Source organism: Rhipicephalus microplus, chromosome 9 (genome assembly GCF_043290135.1).
Source record: "Rhipicephalus microplus isolate Deutch F79 chromosome 9, USDA_Rmic, whole genome shotgun sequence".
Taxonomy (NCBI): domain Eukaryota; kingdom Metazoa; phylum Arthropoda; class Arachnida; order Ixodida; family Ixodidae; genus Rhipicephalus; species Rhipicephalus microplus.
Window position 1 is genome coordinate 79380471 of NC_134708.1, and position 23170 is coordinate 79403640.

The 23170-nt window shown below is 47.6% G+C and overlaps 1 protein-coding gene across 2 annotated transcripts in view; it reads left to right on the forward strand.

Moving 5' to 3' along the window:
* Positions 1-82: 82 nt before the first annotated feature.
* The window catches only part of LOC142771930 (protein NEDD1-like), a 108825-nt gene continuing 85737 nt past the window's right edge, over positions 83-23170 (forward strand). The window contains exons 1-2 of one of the 2 annotated variants that reach the window (XM_075873928.1): positions 89-370; positions 3869-4025. In XM_075873928.1, the coding sequence (XP_075730043.1) occupies positions 317-370; positions 3869-4025 (211 nt within the window). In that variant the 5' untranslated portion in view covers positions 89-316. Of the gene's footprint in view, positions 371-3868; positions 4026-23170 lie in introns of both variants that reach the window. The other variant, XM_075873929.1, reaches the window with a different exon arrangement.

Below are 23170 nucleotides of genomic sequence, written 5' to 3' on the forward strand. Positions count from 1 at the left end.
TATTGCTTATTTTGTACAGGCTTGCTACAAATTAGAGAACATACAAGCTAGTCTCGAAATGTTTCCGCGGACGAATACATTTGCGTAGGCGCGCGCAGTTTGTGCACATGTTTGTGCATGGCAGCAACGGCTGCGAACAAAAACGCGCGAATCGAGTGTAGTTCATCTAGTTCATCTTGCAACTGACAGCGCGCAGTGAAACGACTTGGTTTGACAAGACAGCGCCGCTCTTGCAGTTTCGTCGAGATGTTCGCCACCGCCGGTGAAGACGTTCAGCTGTGGTGCTCTTCGTCGGTGCAGCCGTTCCTGCGTTTCGATGTGGACAAGTCGCGCCTTCGAACGGTTTCGTCCCTCTCCTGGTCTGCCAACGGTTCGTTTTCTTTCTGAAACTTCCTCTCGCGATGCGTAGAGTTTGCGAGTGAAGTTTCGTACAAGTTTCTCTTCGCGAATGCTGTCGCCTTGGCCTCGGATAACTTTAGGTCGGGGTGAGTGGGAAGGGGCTGTTTTTTAATCTTTCTTGTGGACCTTCGACGGAAAAGTTTTGGTCTGTCTGTCTATTTGTACTTTTGTCTGTTTGTCCGTCCTAACGATACCGTAAACGGCACCAAACGTCCAACCCCATTCGCAGTGCCCACCAATATTGCTCAAGGTTTAGCGTTCATGGTTGTGCGATTGTCAGTTAAAAAGCATTTCTTGCGCATATCTGAGGCGCCATAACAACACTTCGAAGTTTTCTATGTCTGCCTTCATACTTGAAGAGACACACACAAGTAACTCTAAGGAATCAGCGCAGCGTTTATCGCGCTGCGCTGATAGTGAAACGCGATGCTCAAAAAGGTGTTTCCAACGCTTTGCTTCGACGTCACGGTGGTGGCACCTGCCCGTCGCTTTGCGTTCTACACCTTATCACCTCGGAAACTGGCGCGCATCTTTCTCCGCGGGCTGCACGCCTTCGTTTTCGAAGATAACTGCCAGATGGCGCGTGTGTCTAAAGTGCCTCGATGCGGCCATTCGCCTCCGCTACACGCTCGAGGCACTCTAACGCTGTGCAAGAAGCGCAGAACATCAAGTAAACATTTTGTTCACTCTCTCCAGACGCAAGACTATCGTCTTTCGACTACATTTGCGGTGTAACATGCAAGTTTGGAGCCATTTTTTTTTTTCCTTTTTTGTCTTGCACTAAGCGTTATGCAGGCTTTCGCAAGAGTGTGAACGGTCACACTGTATTTACAGAACCCCTAGCTGCCTGTAAAAACCAAAAGGGATTATATCTCGATGCAGTAATTCTAAACAAAATATCTAAAAGCGTGTTGAGTGTTGCGACTGCAGACTTCGGTTTCATTTCTAGCCACCGTGGTGTGGTGTCAGTGCTCGGATACTGGCCCGAAAGATGCAGGTTCGATCCCGTTTGAAAGACTCATTACGACGTGCATGTTCTAAGCGATGTCGGCGCACGTTATCCGGGCTCCTCCACCACGTCGTCTTTCATGTCCCGTGTTGCTTTGGGACTTCAAATCCCATGAACTAACCAGTTTCTTTCTTAAATTTAGAGGGTAGGAGAAAGGAACGGGAATTGCGAAAAAGTTGCATTAAAATGGCGAGGTTTTGAAGAGACTCCTCAGAAAGTGATGCCGATGAGTGAGTAAATCTTGCATACTTCTATGCTCATTGTGGCCATTGAATGTAGCACCTAGCGTGTATGTCGAGGTTACGTAAATGAAAATTCAAATTTGAGCAATGAAACTTCGATGTGGAGGGCCTTACGCTAGCTCAAGTCAGGACTACCTGTCTGAAAGATGAAGCATGTCATGCAAAACAAAAAGAAAAAGCTTTAGCGACTCTCCGACAGAGCTACTAAAACAAGCTGGCCTGTTCACCCTCGATAATAGAATCAAGATAGCCAGATTAAAATTTCTGTATGAACTAATTTACAGTCGCCTAAAATTTGAGGCCTCAGATTATATATCCGTTGATCGAACAAGCCTAACCAGACTAAAACATCCCCAAAGGCTAAGTTCAACGTAGACTGTTTCAAGTACGCTTTCTTTCTATTAGCAATAAGGGATTGGAATTCTCTAGGCAACTCAATAACTGGTACCACGAGTTTAACAGAGTTCTTAAGGCTGGTAGAAAAGAAAATTGACACGATGTGACTATAACTTATCACTGAGTGGATGTGTTTATAGACTCATTTGTGTTTCATCTTATCACCAAATCATGAATTTTGAAAAGATTTGTAATGAAGACGTTTTTTTTTGTAACCTGTAATATCAAAACCTGTACGGTAAATTACTTTTGTAAAATGTATGCGTTCCTTGTTCATACTTATTCAATGAAGAATGTATAATGTGCACTACACTCCACCGACTCTGTAACCCCACATTTCTTGAAATTCTTTGACATTGATTGATTGATTGATATGTGGGATTTAACGTCTCAAAACCACCATATGATTATGAGAGACGCCGTAGTGGAGTGCTCCGGAAATTTCGACCACCTGGGGTTCTTTAACGTGCACCCAAATCTGAGCACACGGGCTTACAATATTTCCACCTCCATCGGAAATGCAGCCGCCGCAGCCGGGATTCAATCCCGCGACCTGTGGGTCAGCAGCCGAATACCTTAGCCACTAGACCACCATGGCGGGGCGAAAAATTCTCTGACATGTACTGTGTCTACGCCCTTCCTGCGAGAATCCCGTGAGGGATTGGCAGTATGTTTAAATAAATAAAGCAAATGTGTGCAGTATCTCGGATACATCAAGCTCTGAAGAAACGTGTTTAATTATCGGAAATTCTAAAGGCCTTGTGTGGCACTCGCAGAAATCGAACTTCTCAAATGCTTCATTTTGTATCAGACATCTTTCTTGCTCTACCACCTACCGTCATAGCCTGTCAGGCAATGTGACGTGTCGCTGCATTTTAGGACTTGAGTTTGATTCCTGGCCACGACAATGGCATTTCTGTGAATGTTCAATATAAAAACACCTGTGTAATTACAGGTAAGTGCTTGTTAAAGAAAATGAGGCAGTAAAAACCAAAATTAGCCTACACGATAGCAAGCTCCACGATTGTTTTGTTATGGCATGTAAAACTTCAGAATGTAGTTAAGGTGTTCATGTTGATGCAAGAGTTGTAATTTATTCTGTCTGTTTGTCATTGAAGGTGCAAAGGTGTCTGTTTGTCATCAAGAGTGCAAAGTGCTAGCACGTGCTTAAATACCATTGCTAGATGCAGAAAGTAAAACTGCTCAAACCAAGACTGTAAAGGGCATGTATTGAGCCTTTATCCACTAAGAGATCTCACAGTTGCCGTGTCATTGTGTAAATTTGTCTGTATGCACTGCTCGTGGGTCGACGGGCAGGAGGTGTTCTGGAGTTCTCTAGCCGTCTAAGTCGCTGCATCTATATCGTATGCACTGCGTGTAGGGAGCTTTTTGCACACAGGGCGAGTGTGCAGACCTTCCATAGCGCTTTTCGCTGAGGACAAGTGCATACCTCGAATAGCTGGGTACTACCTGAGAAGTCTGGAGATCCCACACCAGATTATCGAAGCACAGCAGCCAGTCACCTCTGTGATAAGAAAAATGGTCCTGCTTGTATAGGCTATTTCCCGCGATACATGTGGCTGCCGCCATGTTGGGCTGCTAAGCCAATGCTTTCTTTTTTTGTATATCGTGGCTTGAATCAATAAGGCTATGAAACGGAGGCACCAACCCAGCAGTTTTCATTTGTATGCAGCTCCCATGACACCTTTCGCTTTGTTGTGAAAGATATGAAGCACGAAGGTTAACAGCCCGGTATCGCGGCACTTAAAGTCATCTATAAAATAAACTGTTTTATGCAAAGGCACGCTTATGTTTCCTGCAGTGCCTGACATCAGTCTGGAATGCACTCTCATCGAGGAGGAAATGCTGCAGACTTCCGAAGTTGACCCCAACTTTAGTGTGCCACGTGCTACCTTATTTCTGTTCTCATCTGACTTTCTTTTCTCCTTTTCTTTCAAAGCTGCTGGATTTCGGTATTGGTGAGTGACTTTAGTGGTCTCTTAATTCTGTTTATTCATAATGCAACCTAAAAAATTGATAGCTTGCCATAGTGGTTTAATGATGCTTCGTTTCTGAACCCGTCATTTCTTGGCTGTCTTAAGAGCAACGAGTGGAAAAGCCCATGGGCTTAGAATTAAATAATTCATATTCAAAGATTGCTGTTGTTCTTTCTTAATTTGTGCTTCCACTTGAGTCATTTTAAAGGCCCTTAAGCTATCTTTTGTATGTATGTATATATATATATATATATATATATATATATATATATATATATATATATATATATATATATATATATTGTAGTGAAGAAGAGGGGCCTCAGCGGCATTTTTTCGGCGCCTCAGGGGCATCGCCATCAGCATAAGCTCGTGCTTGCTGCGCTTGGCCGGACGCTGCTGACTGCTTCGCCTTCTGCGTTCTGCTTTGCAAATAAACCCCGTTACAAGTCGTGGAGTCTGCTAGGTTTCGATCACTCTGGAGCTTCGAAATCGCATTTTATCATCCATTATGCCTACCAACGCAAGCGCCGCTCCAACTCCTCCACCAGCACTGCCTACTGTCTGCTGCGCCGGTTCTCTGCGTCTGCAAGATCCCCCTGTTTTCTCAGGCACAAAAGACAAGGACGTTGACAACTGGATTTCAATGTACGAGCGAGTGAGTACTCGCAACAAATGGGATGGCGCCGCCAAGTTGGCCTACGTCTCCTTCTACCTGTCAGACGTGGCAAGCTGTGGTTTATAAACCACGAAGCGAAACTCCCTACATGGTCGGTCTTCAAAACGAGCCTCACACAAGTTTTCGGACGGCCTGAGGTACGCAAACGCCGTGCCGAACAACGCTTGCATACTCGGTCTCGGCAGCTTGGTGAGAACTTCACAAGCTATATTGAGGACGTTCTGGACCTTTGCAAGCGAGTCTACAAGTCGACGTCCGAAGAGCTTAAGATCAAGCACATCATGAAGGGCGTTGAGGACGACGCTTTCCAAATTTTGCTTTCTAAGAGTCCTCGCACTGCCCTAGAACTGACCGAGTTATGCCAGAGTTTTGATGAGTTGCGCAGGCAACGTCTTTCCACCCAACGTCCCTCGGTGCTCGACGACTCTTTGTCCAGCCTGTCCACCCTTGGCATAGGAGAAGACCATGCCCCTCTTCTCTCCAAGATCCAAGAGCTCATCCGTGCTGAGGTCGCTCCTCAGATCTCTTTGATGTCCTGCGTACCCGATCAACCACGCAGATTGACTCTACATTCCGCGACTTCATTCAAGACCAGGTCGCACAAGTTCTTCCTCCCGCCCGTGAACTGCCGCCAGTCGCCACACCTCTCACGTATGCCGAGGCCGTTGCTCGACCTCGACAGCCTGCGTTCCAGCCAGCTCCTATGTATTCACCGCCGCCTATGCCGATACCACCTCGGCCGCAGTTTTCTGCCCGCCAGCCGCAAGTCGGAGTCTACTCCGACCAATGGCGGACCTACGACAACCGTCCGATATGTTTTGCTTGTGGCGGTGTTGTCCACGTGGCATGTTATTGTCGTCGTCGCCAGGCTGCTCAGAACATTCGACGAATGCCCTCTTTCGACCCTCAGTTCTTTTTTACGCCTTCAAGCCCTCCTTCCTCTTCCTTTCCTTCTGATCGTGCACACGGTTCCACCCGCCGCTCCCCATCTCCACGTCGACGTTCGCTTTCCCCTATGCGTCACCGTTCCGGACCCACCGACCAGGAAAACTAACGGCCGCAGTTCGCGAGGCACGAACTGCGTCCCCGTCGCCATGCACAAGTCCTCGCCCCTGTCCAGCTAACGTCATTGAAGTGTCAGTCGATCGTGTCGTCGTCATGGCGCTTGTCGACACCGGAGCCGCTCTATCCGTCCTTTCCATCAACCTGTGCCGCAAACTCCGCAAAGTTCTGACGTCATTATCTGGCCTCTCTCTTGGAACGGCTAACGCACAAAGTGTAACACCTGTCACAGCCTGTACCACACGAGTCGTCATCGAAGGGATTGTGTATATCGTCGAATTCGTAGTGCTGCTCTCGTGTTCCCATGACATTATACTCGGCTGGGACTTCCTTGCGAATAATAATGCCGTCATGGACTGCTGTCGCGCTGAACTTGAGCTATCTGCACTTCCTGATGTTGACGCTGTCGAAGCCTCCCTGCCATATTATAAACTGTCTGTTTCTGACGACACCATCGTACTACCGCGCTCTTCTCTGCTGGTGACTGTGTCGTGTGACGCTATTTCCGACGGTGATGTTCTATTTACGCCCTCTGCCCTGTTCATTCAACGCAAATGTTCTCCACTGCCCGTTGCTCTCCTTACTCTCCACCATGGCGTCACGAAGACGCTCGTGTACAATACGCTAGAAAAGCCTTTACCTTTATTCTATGGTGAATGTCTCGGTCAGGTGCATCCGATCGACCCCCGTCACATTTTTGACGCTTCATCTAGTTTACTTTCTACGGACCTCAGCGCACTCATTTCTGACTCTGTTGTTGACTAGTCACTCCTTGACGCTTTCCACCGTTCCATCGATGTCGCAACGTCTTCTTAGAACGAAGCCAGTTGGTGAACCTGCTGCAAAAGTTTCGTACTTCTTTTGACAGCCACGCTTCTGGCCTCAGTCGCTCATCGAACATATCTCACAAGATTGACACAAGAAGCCATACGCCTCTACGGCAGCGGCCCTACCGAGTCTCAGCGTGGCAGCGCCGTGTTATTGACGACCAGGTTGCTGACATGCTCCAGCGGGGTATTATACAGCCTTCTAACAGTCCCTGGGCGCCACCGGTCGTTCTTGTTAAGAAGATGGACGGCTCCATTCGGTTCTGTGTGGACTATCGACGTTTAAACAAGATCATCCCCAAGGACGTTTACCCGTTACCGCGAATAGACGACGCCCTTGACTGTTTGCAGGGAGCAGAATACTTCTCTTCGCTGGATTTACGGTCTGGATACTGGCAAGTTCCTATGGAAGCATCTGACCGACCGAAAACAGCATTTGTCACACCTGATGGATTATACGAATTTATCGTTATGCCTTTCGGCCTTTGTAATGCTCCAGCCACTTTTGAAAGAATGATGGACACTATTTTACGAGGCCTCATGGAACATATGTTTATGCTACCTCGATGACGTAGTTGTCTTTTCCACCGATTTCGACACCCATTTAAATCGACACAGGCATCACCGACGCCGGCCTTTAACTCAACCTCAAGAAGTGTTGTTTTGATGCCCAGCAGCTCACCATTCCTGGCCACGTCGTATCGCGGGACGGCATACTTCCCAACCCCGCCAAGCTTCGAGCAGTTGCCGATTTTCTGAAGCCAAAGAACTTACAGGAACTTAGAAGTTTTGTCAGCTTGTCGTCATACTTCCGACGCTTTATTGGAAATTTTGCTTCCGTATGTGCGCCCCTTACGGACCTTCTTAGCGGCGACAAGGACCTTTCCGCTTGGTAACCAGCATGAGACAATGCGTTCACCAAATTACGCCGCCTGCTAACTTCACCACCCGTCCTCCGCCACTACGATCCTGCCGCTACCACGGAGGTTCATACTGATGCCAGCGGTGTTGGACTTGGCGCTGTGCTCGCGCAACGAAAGGCAGGGTTTGATAAATATGTTGTCGCCTACGCAAGCCGAACTTTGATGAAAGCCGAGGCTAACTACTCCGTGACTGAGAAAGAGTGTTTAGCTATTATATGGGCCCTTGGAAAATTTTTCCCCTGCCTGTATGGTCACACATTCGACGTCCTCACTGACCACCACGCCCTTTGTTGGCTGTCCACACTTAAAGACCCCTCCGGACGACTTGCTCGCTGGGCGCTCAAACTTCAGGAATACGACATCCACGTTATTTACAGATCTGGTCGTAAGCACGCGGACGCCAATGCCCTTTCTCGCTCACCCATATCGGATGAAGGTGTTTGCCTCTCTTCCCTCGAGCCTGCACTTGCGTCATCCGCCTTGTGCAACATGACGGTGGGACAACGAAAGGATCCCTGGATCACTGGCCTCATGAGCATTCTTTCTGATCCTCTCACTCCTTCGCCGTCTCGTGCTCTCCGCTGCCAGGCTAGCAACTTTTGCCTAAGGGATGATCTTCTTTATCGACGCAACTACCCTTCTGACGGTCACAAGTGCCTCCTTGTGATACCCAGCCATCTTCGAGCTACTATCTGCGAAGCTTTTCACGCAGACCCACAGTGCGCCCACGCAGGCCTCTTCAAGACATACGCTAGGCTTCGACTCAGATTTTATTGGCGTGGCATGTATAACTACGTGCGGAAATTCATTCGCTCGTGTGCTCAGTGCCAACGATGAAAGTTACTTCCCGGGCAAGTCTACCCGTCACAACCTCTTCCTTGTCCTAGTCGACCTTTTGATCGCGTCGGCATTGACATTTACAGACCACTATCAACTCTAGCTGGTAATCGCTGGATTATTGTTGCGATAGACCATCTGACACGCTATGCCGAAACAGCCGCGCTGCCGACTGCCACAGCCTGTGACGTTGGAACGTTTCTGTTGCAACGTTTCATTCTGCGTCATGGTGCCCCTTCCGAGCTCTTAAGTGACAGAGGCCGTGCCTTCCTTTCTGATGCCTTGAAGGCATTACTCAACGAATGCCGGATCGTGCACCGCACAAGTACAGCATACCACTCTCAAACAATTGGCATGACGGAGCGCTTCAACCGTACTCTTGGCAATATGCTGTCGATGTACGTCGCCTCTGATCATTCAAATTGGGACCAAGTTCTCCCGTTCGTCACCTATGCGTATAACACTGCCGTACAAGCTACTACTGGATTTTCGCCATACTTTCTTCTGTATGGACGAGAGCCTTCAAATACAGTAGACACTATTCTTCCATATAAACCTTATGAGTCCGAAAATACAACTCTGTCCGGAGCTGCTCGACATGCTGAAGAATGCTCCCAGCTTGCCTGCTCTTTTTCTACCGAGGACCAGTGGCAGCAACATCCCGCCAGACTGGGGACCCTTCGGCTCCAAACTTTCCACCTGGTTCATTGGTATGGCTTCGGGCACCTGCTACCGCACCTGGCCGCTCCGCAAAACTTCTTCCCAAATACATCGGGCCATACCGCGTTGTAGAGCAAACGTCACTCGTCAACTATATCGTGGAGCCCATCATCCCATCCACAGACCTACGCTACCGCAGCCGCGACACTGTCCACGTCTCTCGCCTCAAGCCATATTATGACCCTTTAGTCGTTTCTTCTCCCTAATGGATGGCGCCTTTTTCTGCGGAGGGCAATTGTAGTGAAGAAAGGGGCCTCCGCGGCATTTCTCGGCGCCTCAGGGGCATCGCCATTAGCATAAGCTCATGCTTGCTGCGCTTGGCTGGACACTGCTGACTGCTTTGCCTTGTGCGTTCTGCTTTGCAAATAAACCCCGTTACAGTATATATATATATATTGTATCTGTGCACATCTGCGCCTGCTCTGTGCCAGTGAGAGAAAAGACGATGACGTTCGTGTGTCATGCTCTCAGCCTCCTGTTTTCTGTTCTGTAGCTGTCTCGCTTCCAGTCCAGCGCGCAAAGGTTGTTAAAGACTGTTCAACTGATTGAATGCTTTTGTGCCTCTTTTGACATTGGCCAGCCATTATTGGGTACATGTCTGCAGTGGTTCATCGTATTGACACCAGTCATCATACTCCCCTGCAACAGCGTTCCCTTCGAGTATCGGAGGTCGAACGCCACGTTATTAGTGACAACGTCGATGACATGATGCAACGTAGCGTGATTCAGGAATCAAACAGTCCCTGGACCTCTCCTGTTATGCTGGTGCGCAAAAAACACGGTTCGATATGATTTTGCGTTGACTACCGCCGCCTGAACAAGATTACGCGGAAGGACGTTTATCCCCTACCTCGCATCGACAACACCCTGGATTACCTTCAAGGAGCCGAATATTTCTCATCTCTGGATCTGCGCTCAGGCTACTGGCAAGTGCCCATGGCTGAAGCCGATCATCCAAAAACGGCATTCGTCACCCCCGACGGTTTATACGAGGTTAACGTAATGCCTTTCGGCCTTAGCGATGCGCCTGCTACCTTCGAGAGGATGATGGACACCATTCTCAGAGGCCTCAAATGGCAAACCTGTTTATGCTACTTAGATGACATAGTGTTTTTTTTTGCGGATTTTCCATCTCATATCGTTCGCCTTGGACAAGTTCTCGAGTGCCTCACTAACGCCGGCTTGCAGTTAAACCTAAAGAAATGTCATTTTGGCGCCCGTCAGCTCACCATCCTAGGCCACGTCGTCGCCAAAGAGAGAATTTCGCCAGGTCCGGCCAAACTTCGAGCAGTTACCGAATATCCCAAGCCCATCACTCTAAAGAAACTCCGAAGCTTTATTGGGCTGTGTTCATATTTTCGGCGCTACATCCGCAACTTTGCCTCCATTATATCCCCCTTGACACAGCTTCTTACCGGCAGCAATGACCTCTCTCAGCTTGGAATGCCGATTGCGATGAATCATTTACGACACTCCGCCTAATCCTCATGTCTCCTCCAATTCTGCACCACTATGATCCCAACGCGCCTACAGAAATGCACACAAATGCTAGCGGTGTCGGCCTTGGCGCGATACTCGCTCAGTGTAAACCAGACTTTGGTGAGTACGTTGTAGCATATGCCAGTTGTACCCTAACAAAGGTGGAGTCAAATTACTCCGTCACAGAAAAGGAGTGTTTGGCAATTGTTTGAGCAATCGGTGAATTTCGCACCTACCTCAATGGGCGTCAGTTTGATGTTGATACGGATCACCACACTCTATGCTGGCTGTTGTCCTTGAAAGACCCGAATGGGCGCCTGGCTCGCTGGCTTTACTTTTACAGGAGTATGATATACGTGTGATTTATCGCTCTGGACGAAAGCACGGATGCTGACGCCCTATCTCGATCGCCACTGCCTTCCAACTCTGCTGGCTCACCAGCTTCTGCTTGTTATTTATCTTCTCTGACCATTACTGACATGTTTGAAGAACAGCGCAAAAATCCCTGGATCGCTTCCCTGCTTGACATTTTGTCTTAACGTGCCTCAAACTCTGTCTCATGCATCCTATGTCGTCAAGTCCAACACTTTGCACTTCGTGAAGGCTTGCTGTATCGTGGCAATTACCTGAACGACGGCCGCAAGTGGCTCCTCGTGAGCCCCCGTCATTTGCGCGAGGACATTTCCAGCGCCTGTCACGACGACCCTCAGTGCGATTATGCTGGCACATTCAAGGTGTACTCGCGTCTCTGCCTGAGGTACTACTGGCGAGCCATGTATCGATACGTTCGCTGGTACGTTCGGTCGTGCCCTGCGTGTCAACGTCGCAAGGTTCCTACTCGCAGCATCGCTGGTCTTCTACAGCCATTGACCTGCCCTGTCTGACCATTCGACCGCGTCGAAGTTGACCTCTACGGTCTACTCCCGACCTCTATTGACGGCAACCGCTGCATAAGAGTCGCCATCGAACACCTCAAGCGGTACACAGAAACATCTGTGCTACCAGCTGCCACCGCTATAGACGTCACATGGTTTCTTCTACGTGTGGTGTCATTTCGATGGTGTGGTGTCATTTTGATGTTCTCTCTATTGTACTGCCTGTTTCTGTGGGATGGATAGCCAGATGCACGCACATTTGGACAGGCCGGCATGGATCATGTGTCCTTACCACGATACACAGCGTCACCACACTGAAATTTTTTAAGGGACGATGCACCAAAAACACGCCAAGCGTTGTGAATGCTGGCACCGACACAATGCCAGATTGACGAGAACACCATAGTAGACGAAATGGGGGCAGCTTAGTCTCGCATCTCGCTCGATACAAAGTTAACAAAACATGCATAGATTTCATTTGTATATGTTCTGATATTTCTGGCCACCATCACTTGTATTCTGGCTACACATTGCATAAATTATACGTGTTCCTTTGTATGATTTTCGCAGTGTCATGCACTACTTTGATATACACAGTGTAGTGGAGCATACGCACCAACGCGTATGCGCCTTCGGAAGACAACGAAAAGCCCGTGCTCTGGTTGCGCGAGAGTTTGTGCCGCCTTTGCCAGACTTGCCGTACGCCCACTTTTCGTTGCTACCTCGTTGCGACTTCTCTGCTCGAATAAACGTCATCACATTTGGTGGAGGCTGCTGAGATCCCCAAGCAGACCTGGAGCTCCACTCTCGCAAGTTGCCTGAAAGACTACCGCCAAACATGACTGACGCAGTCGCCAACCAGCCCGTCCCAACCCAGCCAGCACCATCGGCTGCCCCGTCTACCTGCCCCGGCGCTACCCGCCAACGAGACCCACCAATCTTCAGCGGCAGTGGTGAACAAGACGTCGAAGACTGGCTCTCCTTGTACGAACGCGTAAGTGCCAGCAACAAGTGGGACGACGACTCTAAACTCGCCTACGTTATCTTTTACTTGGCAGACGTAGCTAAGCTTTGGTTTACCAACCGCGAAACCGCCATCGCCAACTGGTCCTTCTTTAAGACCCTCGTAACAGAAGCGTTCGGCCGACCAGAGGTCCGCAAGCAGAGCACGGGCTTTTCGTTGTCTTCCGAAGGCGCCTACGCGTTGGTGCGTATGCTCCACTACAATAAATAGAGGTCAACTTCGACCGCGTCGAAGTTGACCTCTACGGTCTACTCCCGACCTCTATTGACGGCAACCGCTGCATAAGAGTCGCCATCGACCACCTCAAGCGGTACACAGAAACATCTGTGCTACCAGCTGCCACCGCGATAGACGCCACATGGTTTCTTCTACGTGTGGTGTCATTTCGATGGTGTGGTGTCATTTTGATGTTCTCTCTATTGTACTGCCTGTTTCTGTGGGATGGATAGCCAGATGCACGCACATTTGGACAGGCCGGCATGGATCATGTGTCCTTACCACGATACACAGCGTCACCACACTGAAATTTTTTAAGGGACGATGCACCAAAAACACGCCAAGCGTTGTGAATGCTAGCACCGACACAATGCCAGATTGACGAGAACACAATAGTAGACGAAATGGGGGCAGCTTAGTCTCGCATCTCGCTCGATACAAAGTTAACAAATTATGCATAGATTCCATTTGTATATGTTTTGATATTTCTGGCCACCATGACTTCTATTCTGGCTACACATTGCATAAATTATACGTGTTCCTTCGTATAATTTTCGCAGTGTCATGCACTACTTTGATATACACAGGACCATTCCTTGTTGTATACATCACCTCACCATGTTGGGGCGTACAACCGTGAGATAGTGAGGCAGAGTTCAGTCTGAGATTTTACCTCTTTTCAGGGTGCGTAGTATTACAAATTCTGGCAGATGACATAGTGAGCACCCTGTGCATGTATTCCTCTTGCCTGCTCAAAATGATCAAACCTACTGAAGGGCACTTTAAGGTGTTCACGGACAGAAGAGAAATTGATCCTGTGCGATTAGACCAAGTTAATACGAAGCAAAAAGGCCTTTCTGGCCTATTAGCGCTCTGGTTATTTAATCCTGTGTTGCCCTTCTCAGCAATGCCAAAAAAAGATTGGCCCCGTATCTGCATTTCATCTGCAAATGTTGTCAAAAGGTGATAGTCTTGCGTGTGTAAAGAGTGAACAATTTATTTGATATTCTGCGCAAAAAAATGGGTAAATGGTATTTAGAAGGCGCTGCATTAGAGTGCCTCGAGCGTGCAGCGGAGGCGAACGAGCGCATCAAGACATGTCACACGTGAGACATGAGCGCCACCTGGCAGTGTTTTTGGAAAATGAAACGTGTGGCTCTGAGACAGGTGTGCGGCGTGCGCGCCCATCTCAGAGATAAGGTGTAGAACGCAAGGCGACGGGTAGATGCCACCATCGTCTCGTTTTAGCAAAGCGTTAGAAACACTCGTCTTTTCAAGCAAGGGTTGCATGGTCAGCGCAGCATGATAAGCGCTATGGTTTTTAAAATTACTTAGGTATGCTTTTTCTAGTAAAAGTTGCATATGCACACTATTGACGCGTATATGTGCCAGTGGCGGTGACACTGAAGCAGCGCGAGTGTTCTTGGCTGAGAGCAGAGACGAAGAAGACGTTGCAGTCTTTGTCCTGTGGTCGATAAAGCGTATTTGTTCGAGGTGCCTTGTGTGCTCGTCGATCCCGTGTCGTCACACTGGTGGAGGTGCGGGGTAGTCTTCATGCTCGGCACCCCTTCACGGACCCGACATTCGAGCCCGGAATCGCTACCGCGCGTCGACACACCAGTCCACCGTTTCAGTCGTTGTCTGCTAGGCCTTGCTCCTGAGCTGAATCCCTTGCGAGAAACTGCCAGCTATCGCTTGCCTTCTTCAACCACCATGGCCACTGCAGCTCCAGTGCACATGACACTACAGAATCCCATGATTCCTGATTGTTTTCATCGTGGCACTTATGAAGACGCCCAATGCTGGCAGGACCAGTTCAAATGCTGTGCGAAGTACAACCAGTGGACCACCCCAGAAGACAAGCTCGCGAATGTGTACTTGTATCTGAAGGACAACGCCCAGACGTTGTACATCAACAGGAAAAGAAGCTTGGCTTCGTGGGATGACTTCCGCAACCAGCTGGTTGACACGTTTACTAGTCTCGACAGAAAGGAAAATGTGCAATGCCTTTTGGAAGTTCGATTTCAAAAACCAAATGAGAGCATTGCTATGTTCGCCGAGGACATGACCCGTCTTTTCCACAGGGCAGATCCCGAGATGCCGGAAGACGGGAAGCTGCAATATTTAATGTGAGGCGTGAAGGAGCAACTTTTGCTGTGCTTGTGAGAAATCCACCAACCACAGTAGCTGAGTTCACGAAAGAAGCCACAGCTATTGAACGGGCCCTACAGCAACGGTACCGCCAGCAGAACCCAGTCAACTTTCGAACGAGTAGTCTTGTTACGGCTGCGGCAAGCCTCTCCGACAACGACAGGCCTCTGTGAGAAGTCATCTGGGAAATTTTGAGGGAGGAGCTTCGGCAGCTTGGTTAATTTCAGCAACCGAACCGACGCCGGCACTGTCTTTTGTCGCCGATGTTGTCCAGGATGAGGTCTGTCAGGCTCTCTCTTCATCTGGCTATGGTGATGTGCGACGGCATCTTACGTATGCTGATGCAGTCCGACGCCCTGCCGTTGTGCCTTCGGCACAGCGCACTCCAATGACTAGACCACCACCAACCCTGCAAACACAGCTACTCTCAGCGCCGACCACTTTCCCAACCTCACTGATTCCTCCGACGACGAATGCCGCATAGCCAACATGCTCCACAACGCGGCCCCCCAACGTGGCCCAGTACTGAGTCTCCATTTACCTACCAGCGTCGGAAAACCGATTTGGGGCGTACCGCTGACCGTCGACCGGTATGCTTTCATTGTGGCGAAGCTGGGCACATCTACAGAGTTTGCTGTTATCGCGACGCTCAGTACTCGAGATTTCTTCGCTACACTGATTACGCTGCGTACGACGATCGACGCATGTACAACGACGCTCCTGTGAACACACCGCCGCAGAATCCAGTAATGCCCAGATCACGTTCTCCCTCTCCTGCGCGGGCCAGTTCACCTAATCGTCGCAGTTTTGCCGACGTCACCAGGGGCAGGTCCCCTAGTCCGCGACAGGAAAACTAGACACAGCGACCATGGGGGGGGGAGGGTCGCCAATAATCGAAATTTCAAACAGCCCCCATTGCAGACAAATGACAGCTAGAAGTCACCGATACCGAAGAAGACGACAGCAACGACTGATTCGACGAATGGGACAACTGCCAACGTAACCGACGTTATCAGCGCTGACCTCGTCGTTCACATTGACGGCCACCAAGTGACGGCTCTGGTGGACACTGGCTCCCACTTTTCTATAAGCCTACAGCTAGCCGAAAGACTAAGGAAGGTGAAGATGCCATGGCACGGACCCAGCATAAGAACTGCAGGAGGTCAGTTGATCACACCGGTTGGAAAGTGCACGGCCCGAATTTTCATCGCTGGTTCCGCCTTTGTCGCCACCCTCGTCATTCTTCACGAGTGCTGTAAACAGCTCATATTGGGAATGGATTTCTTGCGCGAATACGGGGCTGCGATTGACCTCCGCGACAGAAGCTTAACGTTCGCTATAAGCTCGCACACTGCTACTGATGAGGAACACCAGCCACCTCATTTCCATATTGCCGCTGAGGATGTCATACTGCCGCCACGAAGTTGCTCCCTCGTATCCGTGCACTGCGACATCTTGCAAAACGGTAGTGGCATCGCTGAAAACTTCAAGGGGCTCGTATTCACTAGCGGCATTTCTATTGCCAGGGCTGTCGTCACTGTTATTGAGGGACGCACTGAACTCTTGTTGACAAATTTCAGCGGAGAACGCTGACACATAGTTAAAGGCACGGCTATTGCCTATTTCCACGAACTCGCTCAAATAGAAGATTGTCATTTAGTGGAAAAAGCAGCAGCGCCTACTATCACTACACCGACATCTGTCGACGTTATTCCAAGGTTATCTCTCATTGAGCGAGACCACATTCTCACGCTGATCAACAAGTTCCACCGCTGCTTCTCATCCACATCAAGAGTTCGTCAAACGGCACTGACAAAACACCACATCATCACGGATTTCGACGCCAGACCCATCCGGCAAAATCCTTATTGCGTCGCCCCAAAAGAGTGTGAAGCAATCCAAAAACAGGTGAAAACGATGCTGGAAGATGGTATTATTCGGCCATCTAACAGTCTTTGGGCATCACCAGTAGTCAAAAAAAGAACGGCAGCTTGCGTTTCTGCGTCGACTATCAGAAGCTAAATCAGATCACAAAGAAAGACGTCTATCCTTTGCCGCGTATTGATGATTCATTGGATAGACTACGAAATGCGCGCTAATTTTCATTCATGGACTTGAAAAGTGGCTACTGGCAAATTGAAGTGGATGAGAGAGATTGCGAGATCGCCCGATGGACTTTATGAATTTCAGGTACTTCCTTTCGGTTTGTGTTCGGTGCCAGCAACATTCCAGCGTCTGATGGACACGTTTCTCTCGGGACTTAAGTGGCAAACCTGCTTGGTGTACCTCGACGACGTGATTGTCTTTTCGGCGACTTTCGAGAAACACTTACACAGGCTTGAAGTAGTTTTTGAAGCGGTACGCTTGGCCGGTCTTAATCTAAAATCCGAAAAGTGCGACTTCGGCTTTCACGGAGTTCAATTCCTCGGTCACGTTGTGAGCAGCGAAGGGATCCGACCCGACCCGGATAAAATTGCTGCCGTAGCGAATTTCCCGACGCCATCAGACATAAAATCAAAGCGACGTTTTTTGGGACTCTGTGCCTATTACCGGCGGTTTATCGCCAATTTTTTGCGCATCGCATGGTCATTGACACAGCTTACTCGAGAAGATATCCCCTTCACATGGGGGGGAGACCAGCAGCAGGCATTTCACGAGCTTCGTCAGCGCATGCAAACACCGCCCGTGCTCGCCCACTTCGATGAAGATGCACCAACAATACTATAGACAGACGCTAGTACTGTGGCTCTTAGAGCAGTGCTCCTACAGTCGAAGGACAACATGGAAAAGGTGATCGCCTACGCCAGCAGGACGCTGTCCCAATCAGAAGCTAACTATACTACGACGGAGAAAGAATGTCTTGCAATGGTGTGGGCAGTCCTGAAATTTTGTCCTTATTTGTACGGCCGCCCATTCACCGTTATTAGCGATCACCACTTGTTCCGTTGGTTAATCAACTTGAAAGATCCACCTGATCGTCTTGCACGCTGGAGTCTTCGGCTCCAAGAATTTGACTTCACTGTTGCCTACAAGTCGGGAAAACTACACACTGATGCCGACTGTCTTTCTCGATCTCCTGTTGGGACGGCATCGCCGGATGACGACGACGACATGGCCTTTTTGGGAATTGTGGACTCTGCCGCCTTTTCTCAACAGCAGCACGACGACCCTGAATTACTATTACTCATAAATTACCTACAACGGGGAACGAATAGCGTGCCGAAGTTATTTTCGAGAGGGCTGTCATCATACTGCTTGCGAAATGACGTTCTTTATAAGAAGAACTTTTCACCCGCCGGCAGCAGCTACTTGCTCGTCGTTCCTTCTTCGCTTCGCCGGGAGGTACTGCAAGCATGCCACGACGAACCTACCGCTGGTCACTTGGGCTACCCAATAACATTGGCGAGGATAAGGCAAAACTATTACTGGCCAAGACTTGCCGGAGTTGTCAAAACTTACCTGCAGGCGTGTCTAGATTGATAGACACAATATATATGTGTTGTTATGGTGCCCCAGACATTGGCAGTAATTGCTTTTTAATAGACAATTGCACAAGTATGAACGCAAAACTTTGAGCAACATTGATGGTTGCTGCGGATGGGGTCGGCCGTTTCAAGCACCCGGTGCCATTAAGAGTGAACAGACAAATGTACAGACAGACAGACCAAAATTTTTGCATCGAAGGTCCCCAAGAAAGACTATAATCTTTAAAAAAAAGACCCAAAAGCCTGTTTATTCGATGATAAGAACTTAACTCACCACGCTAGATCAGAGGAGAGACCGTATCCTGCAAACACAGTGGGGAAAAAGAGTGCATGGCTATGCTAAACCATCGATGCCTTTGCACTATTTAAAGTAAATAATTTCTGTTTGCTTTCTTGTCGGAGACACAGATTCCACGTGTATCTCTTCGAAAACTTGAATTTTGTCAAAGTTTATTGTGCCTATATTTATGATTTTGGGAATCAAGACAGTGTTTTCCCCACCTAGTTTTGGTGCCTAAAACCCGGTTTTTAGTGCCCATAAACCCAGCCTCTAATGATCAATAATGCCAAATGTTGCAGCACTACGTATCATAGGTCAAAAAGATAAGCACGTCCTCGTTCCTCTCTGGGTCTTTTCGTTGCCACCAGTGCTGGCCTTCATATATTTGTCGCATAGTACCGCAGAAGGTAATTTTTTTTTACTCTTGAAAGGCACAGTTGTGAGCCGTTTCTGGAATGTAGCTGCGATGTCTGCAAAAGACAGACATGTGCCTACGTAGACTGCATGCAATGCTTAAGAGGACGTTTTACTTGTGTGTTCACATGAATTTTCGAATCACAGAAAAGCTGCCCTATAGGTATTGGGGCTGGTTCATAGACTGATGGGAGCACTGCTGATTACTGGCCTCACTATTTTGTTTGAGGTCTTGAAATGCTGTTCTCTAATGGCCTGACCCTGTGAAAAGAAATTGCACTTGGCTGTAGGCGCTCATAAGTGTGAACTCTAGCTTCTTCGTATGACATTGTGGTATGCACCCTTGAGAATTCAGTGTACAGTCAACCAGAAAAAATTACGGACTACACAAGTATGCGGCCAAGAGCATATTTGTGACGTTTCTGCTATGTCAGAGGGGATCAACAACAGTGCCATGACCCAAGATGTATCCCTGCCATAATCATGGCAGGGATACAAAATTCAAAGGATTCATTGGGTTTTCTTCCTGCGAGTTGCCAAGTATGCTGTCCTCATATGAGAGTTCTATCGCTACAATTTTCTTTTGAGACCACAAGTCTTGATTGACAGATGAAGAAATGATACAATGGATGGTGCTCAGCTGCTGACATAAAAGTCACAAGTTCAAGTCAACCCGTGGCGACCTGTATTTTGGTAACGCGGAAATTCTGGAGGCCCGTGTGACATCGTTTGGATGCATGCTAGACAACACCAGGTGGTGATTTCCGAAGACCCACGCTATGGCATCTCTCATTATTGTGTCATAAGTTAGGCCCTTAATACCTATGCAATTAGTCATGTTGGCAGAACTAAAGCAGAGATGCATTTACTGGTAAAAGGGTGATTAAAACATCACAGTGTATGTTAACATCACTAAATTGGGATGAATGTTGAGAGACCAGATATATTTTTACATTTTAAATTTTTAGCTTTGAATAAATAGTTATTGGCTGAATCTATTGGGGCCATTACATGATGAATCATTCATTCAGTTAATGAGAGATGCGAGTAGAATAACACAAGTTTCATGCAAAATTGCATTCTATTTTTTAGTTGTTCTTTTAGTTCCTGTACTTCTATGACAAAGAAATGTAACATTGCAATTAAACTTCAAGTAAATTAAAATTGTTTTTGAAGAGCACATGGTGGCTATTGAAAACTAAATAAAGGTCTTCTGATAATTGTCGCCTAGCTGCGTGCCTTGGCATTTTGCTTGAGTTCACTAAAGCCACATGCTCAATATAACCATGATTGCCAAGCTCTTATGATGGAGAGATCATCTTACACATCTGTACTTTTACTTTTAAACTGTGTTTTTCTCAAGGTCCATTCTTGGGCAACTTCTTGAATTTCGACATCATGTTTTTGGTAGTTCTTACTGCTCAGTAGGGATTAAATTTGGCCCACATATTCTTCAACATGTGAAAGGTACAAGTATCTCTCTTAAAACTTGATAGCACTTTTATATGTATATATATTATGAACCTTAAGCAATTAATATGGATTGAGGATTCTAAAAATTCTCACATTACAGTTTTCATTGTCCATGAAAATGCTTTATATGCACTTTCCTGATAAGTTTTTTGCATATTACAGCTAATGTTGAGCAGTACGAGCCATTAAAGGGACACTACAGAGAAACGACGAGTTGTCTTAGTTTGAAGTGGACTCTGAGAACTCTAATGTTATAAGTTTCCCTGTCATAAGTTCATTATTAGCAGATAAAATCAAGGTTGAAGTTTAATTTTAAATTTCGCGCTGTAATCTCCGCGCGTGGTCTAAGAATTTCCACAATATGTTGACTGCGCGACATTGACTGGATTTTCCACGCGACATTGACTGGATGAAATTTTCTGAGGCTTCGTATGCTGAGTCTATGGCACATACAGATCAGAATGTACTTCAATTTCATTGATTAGAAGCTACGTAGGACCTAGTGGACGCCTTCAAAAATTAACGACGTCACAGTATCTGGTGCGGGAAGCTCAAGGTGGTGTCTCCACCCGTAGTTTCTTTTTGCGCGTTTTTTTGCTTGCCAAGTGTCGTGTCCTGGTAAGAGTGACGTTTTTGAGGTTGTGAAATTGTACTTTATTAATATGCAAACAAGCATTTTGCTCTTTAGTGCCTCTTTAATGGCTCAGAACGATAAGTTTCGTGGTATGTCTGACTACAACGAACTATATTTCACACATTGTCATGGAATAAAACAAAAACTATGCAACTTGCTATAAAACTAATTACATATTTGAGATGAGCATGAAAGCCTATATATATAGAGCAGAAATAATATTCACTTGGGCTACAGATTAATGCAACCTTTTTTTTTGGAATTACATATTTCCTTAAAATTAATTAAAGTAGAGTAGCAAAGTTGGCTCGTAGGTAGATCATTAGGGGACTTTTTTGTAGCGCGAACTCGACACGAAAGCCGAGGAACAAAGAAGACTCAAGGACGTCCCGCCGTAGTGGTCTAATGGCTAAAGTACTCGGCTACTGACCCGCAGGTCGCGAGATCGAATCCCGGCCGCGGCGGCTGCATTTTCGACGGAGGCGAAAATGCTATGGGCTCGTGTTCTCATATTCGGGTGCACGTTAAAGAACCCCAGGCGGTTGACATTTCCTGAGCCCTCCACTACGGCGTCTCTCATAATCATATGGTGGTTTTGGTACGTTAAACTCCAAATATCAATTATCAATTACAGATGCAAAGATGACAACTCATAGCACTACTCGCAACAATCCTTATTTTTCAACACCCAACCTCCTTTTACCCACCACAAATGCAAAAGTGAACAATAATCACATGGGGCTAATACGTGCACAAAGGGTCACTTAAAGAACGGCATCGTGACAAACGAAAACTGCGCGCTAACATATGGTCAGCGTTCTTGCAGCAATATAATCGCTCATTGTACAATGATAGCGATGGCTTGCTGACGCAGTTATCACCAAGAGTATCTATATGCTCAGTTTCTGCGACAAGGCAGGTGATTTCATCCTTACGATGATCCATATTGATAGTCTTCTGAACGATTTCGCATACAGCCACACGACTGAGTGGTGAGGAGACCGTCAGATGGCAGCTTTATGTCCCGTTGTCGTGCTCCCTTAGCAGCACATTTCCACACCTGCTGGTCTATCCAGAGTAGTACCGTATTTTCCAAACGATATCGGGATGCGATAGATGACGAATGCCTTGCATTTTGTGAACACGGGCTTGTGCTTGATTCCACACTGTGCTTTTTTTCTTTCCTAGAGGGGTTTCTTTTCATGAAGAGGCTTCCAAGCTTATGAGGCACTGAAAATACCTCCCTAACATTTTACTATAGTGCCACTTTTTTAATATTGTGCAACAGTTTATAAATATAGGGAACTGCTGTGTTTCAGTAGTTTGGAGTATTGCAATCTTGAGAGTCAGGTTCTCTTGATTGGGCTCAGATTTTTTTGAAGTTCTCTTCTGCTTCAGAGACCAATACATGATCTGGATAGCTGGCTGCTTTTAGGGTAAACCTTTCTTTCGTCTTGTTAAAGGTCCCCTCACCAGGCGGCGTAAGAAATTTTAGCTAGACGGTGGCAGTAGTTGTTGTGTGTCCAGTGAAAAGCATAATGCCACAAGAATTTTGGCAGTCGGTTCATTCGAGCTCAGAAAACTGGTATTTTGATGTGGAACGAAACCATGATATGAGGAGGAAGCTCGAAACCCTTGCTGCTCGTCCCATGTGGCCATTGCAAGCCAAATTTCTTTTGTGCCCTCCCTGGCATCAGAGCGAGAGGTCCACATCATATGTACGTCAGAGCACATGCGTATGACGAGCTTGAGCAACCGCCCCGCCACGGTGGTCTAGTGGCTAAGGTACTCGGCTGCTGACCCGCAGATTGTGGGATCGAATCCCGGCTGTGGCGACTGCATTTTTGATGGAGGCGGAAATACTGTAGGCCTGTGTGCTCAGATTTGGGTGCACGTTAAAGAACCCCAGGTGGTCAAAATTTCCGGAGCCCTCCACTACGGCGTCTCTCATAATCAAATGGTGGTTTTGGGACGTTAAACACCACAAATCAAATAATCAGTTGAGCTTGAGCAACCCTAAGCACGCTTGCATCGTTTTTTTACAGACA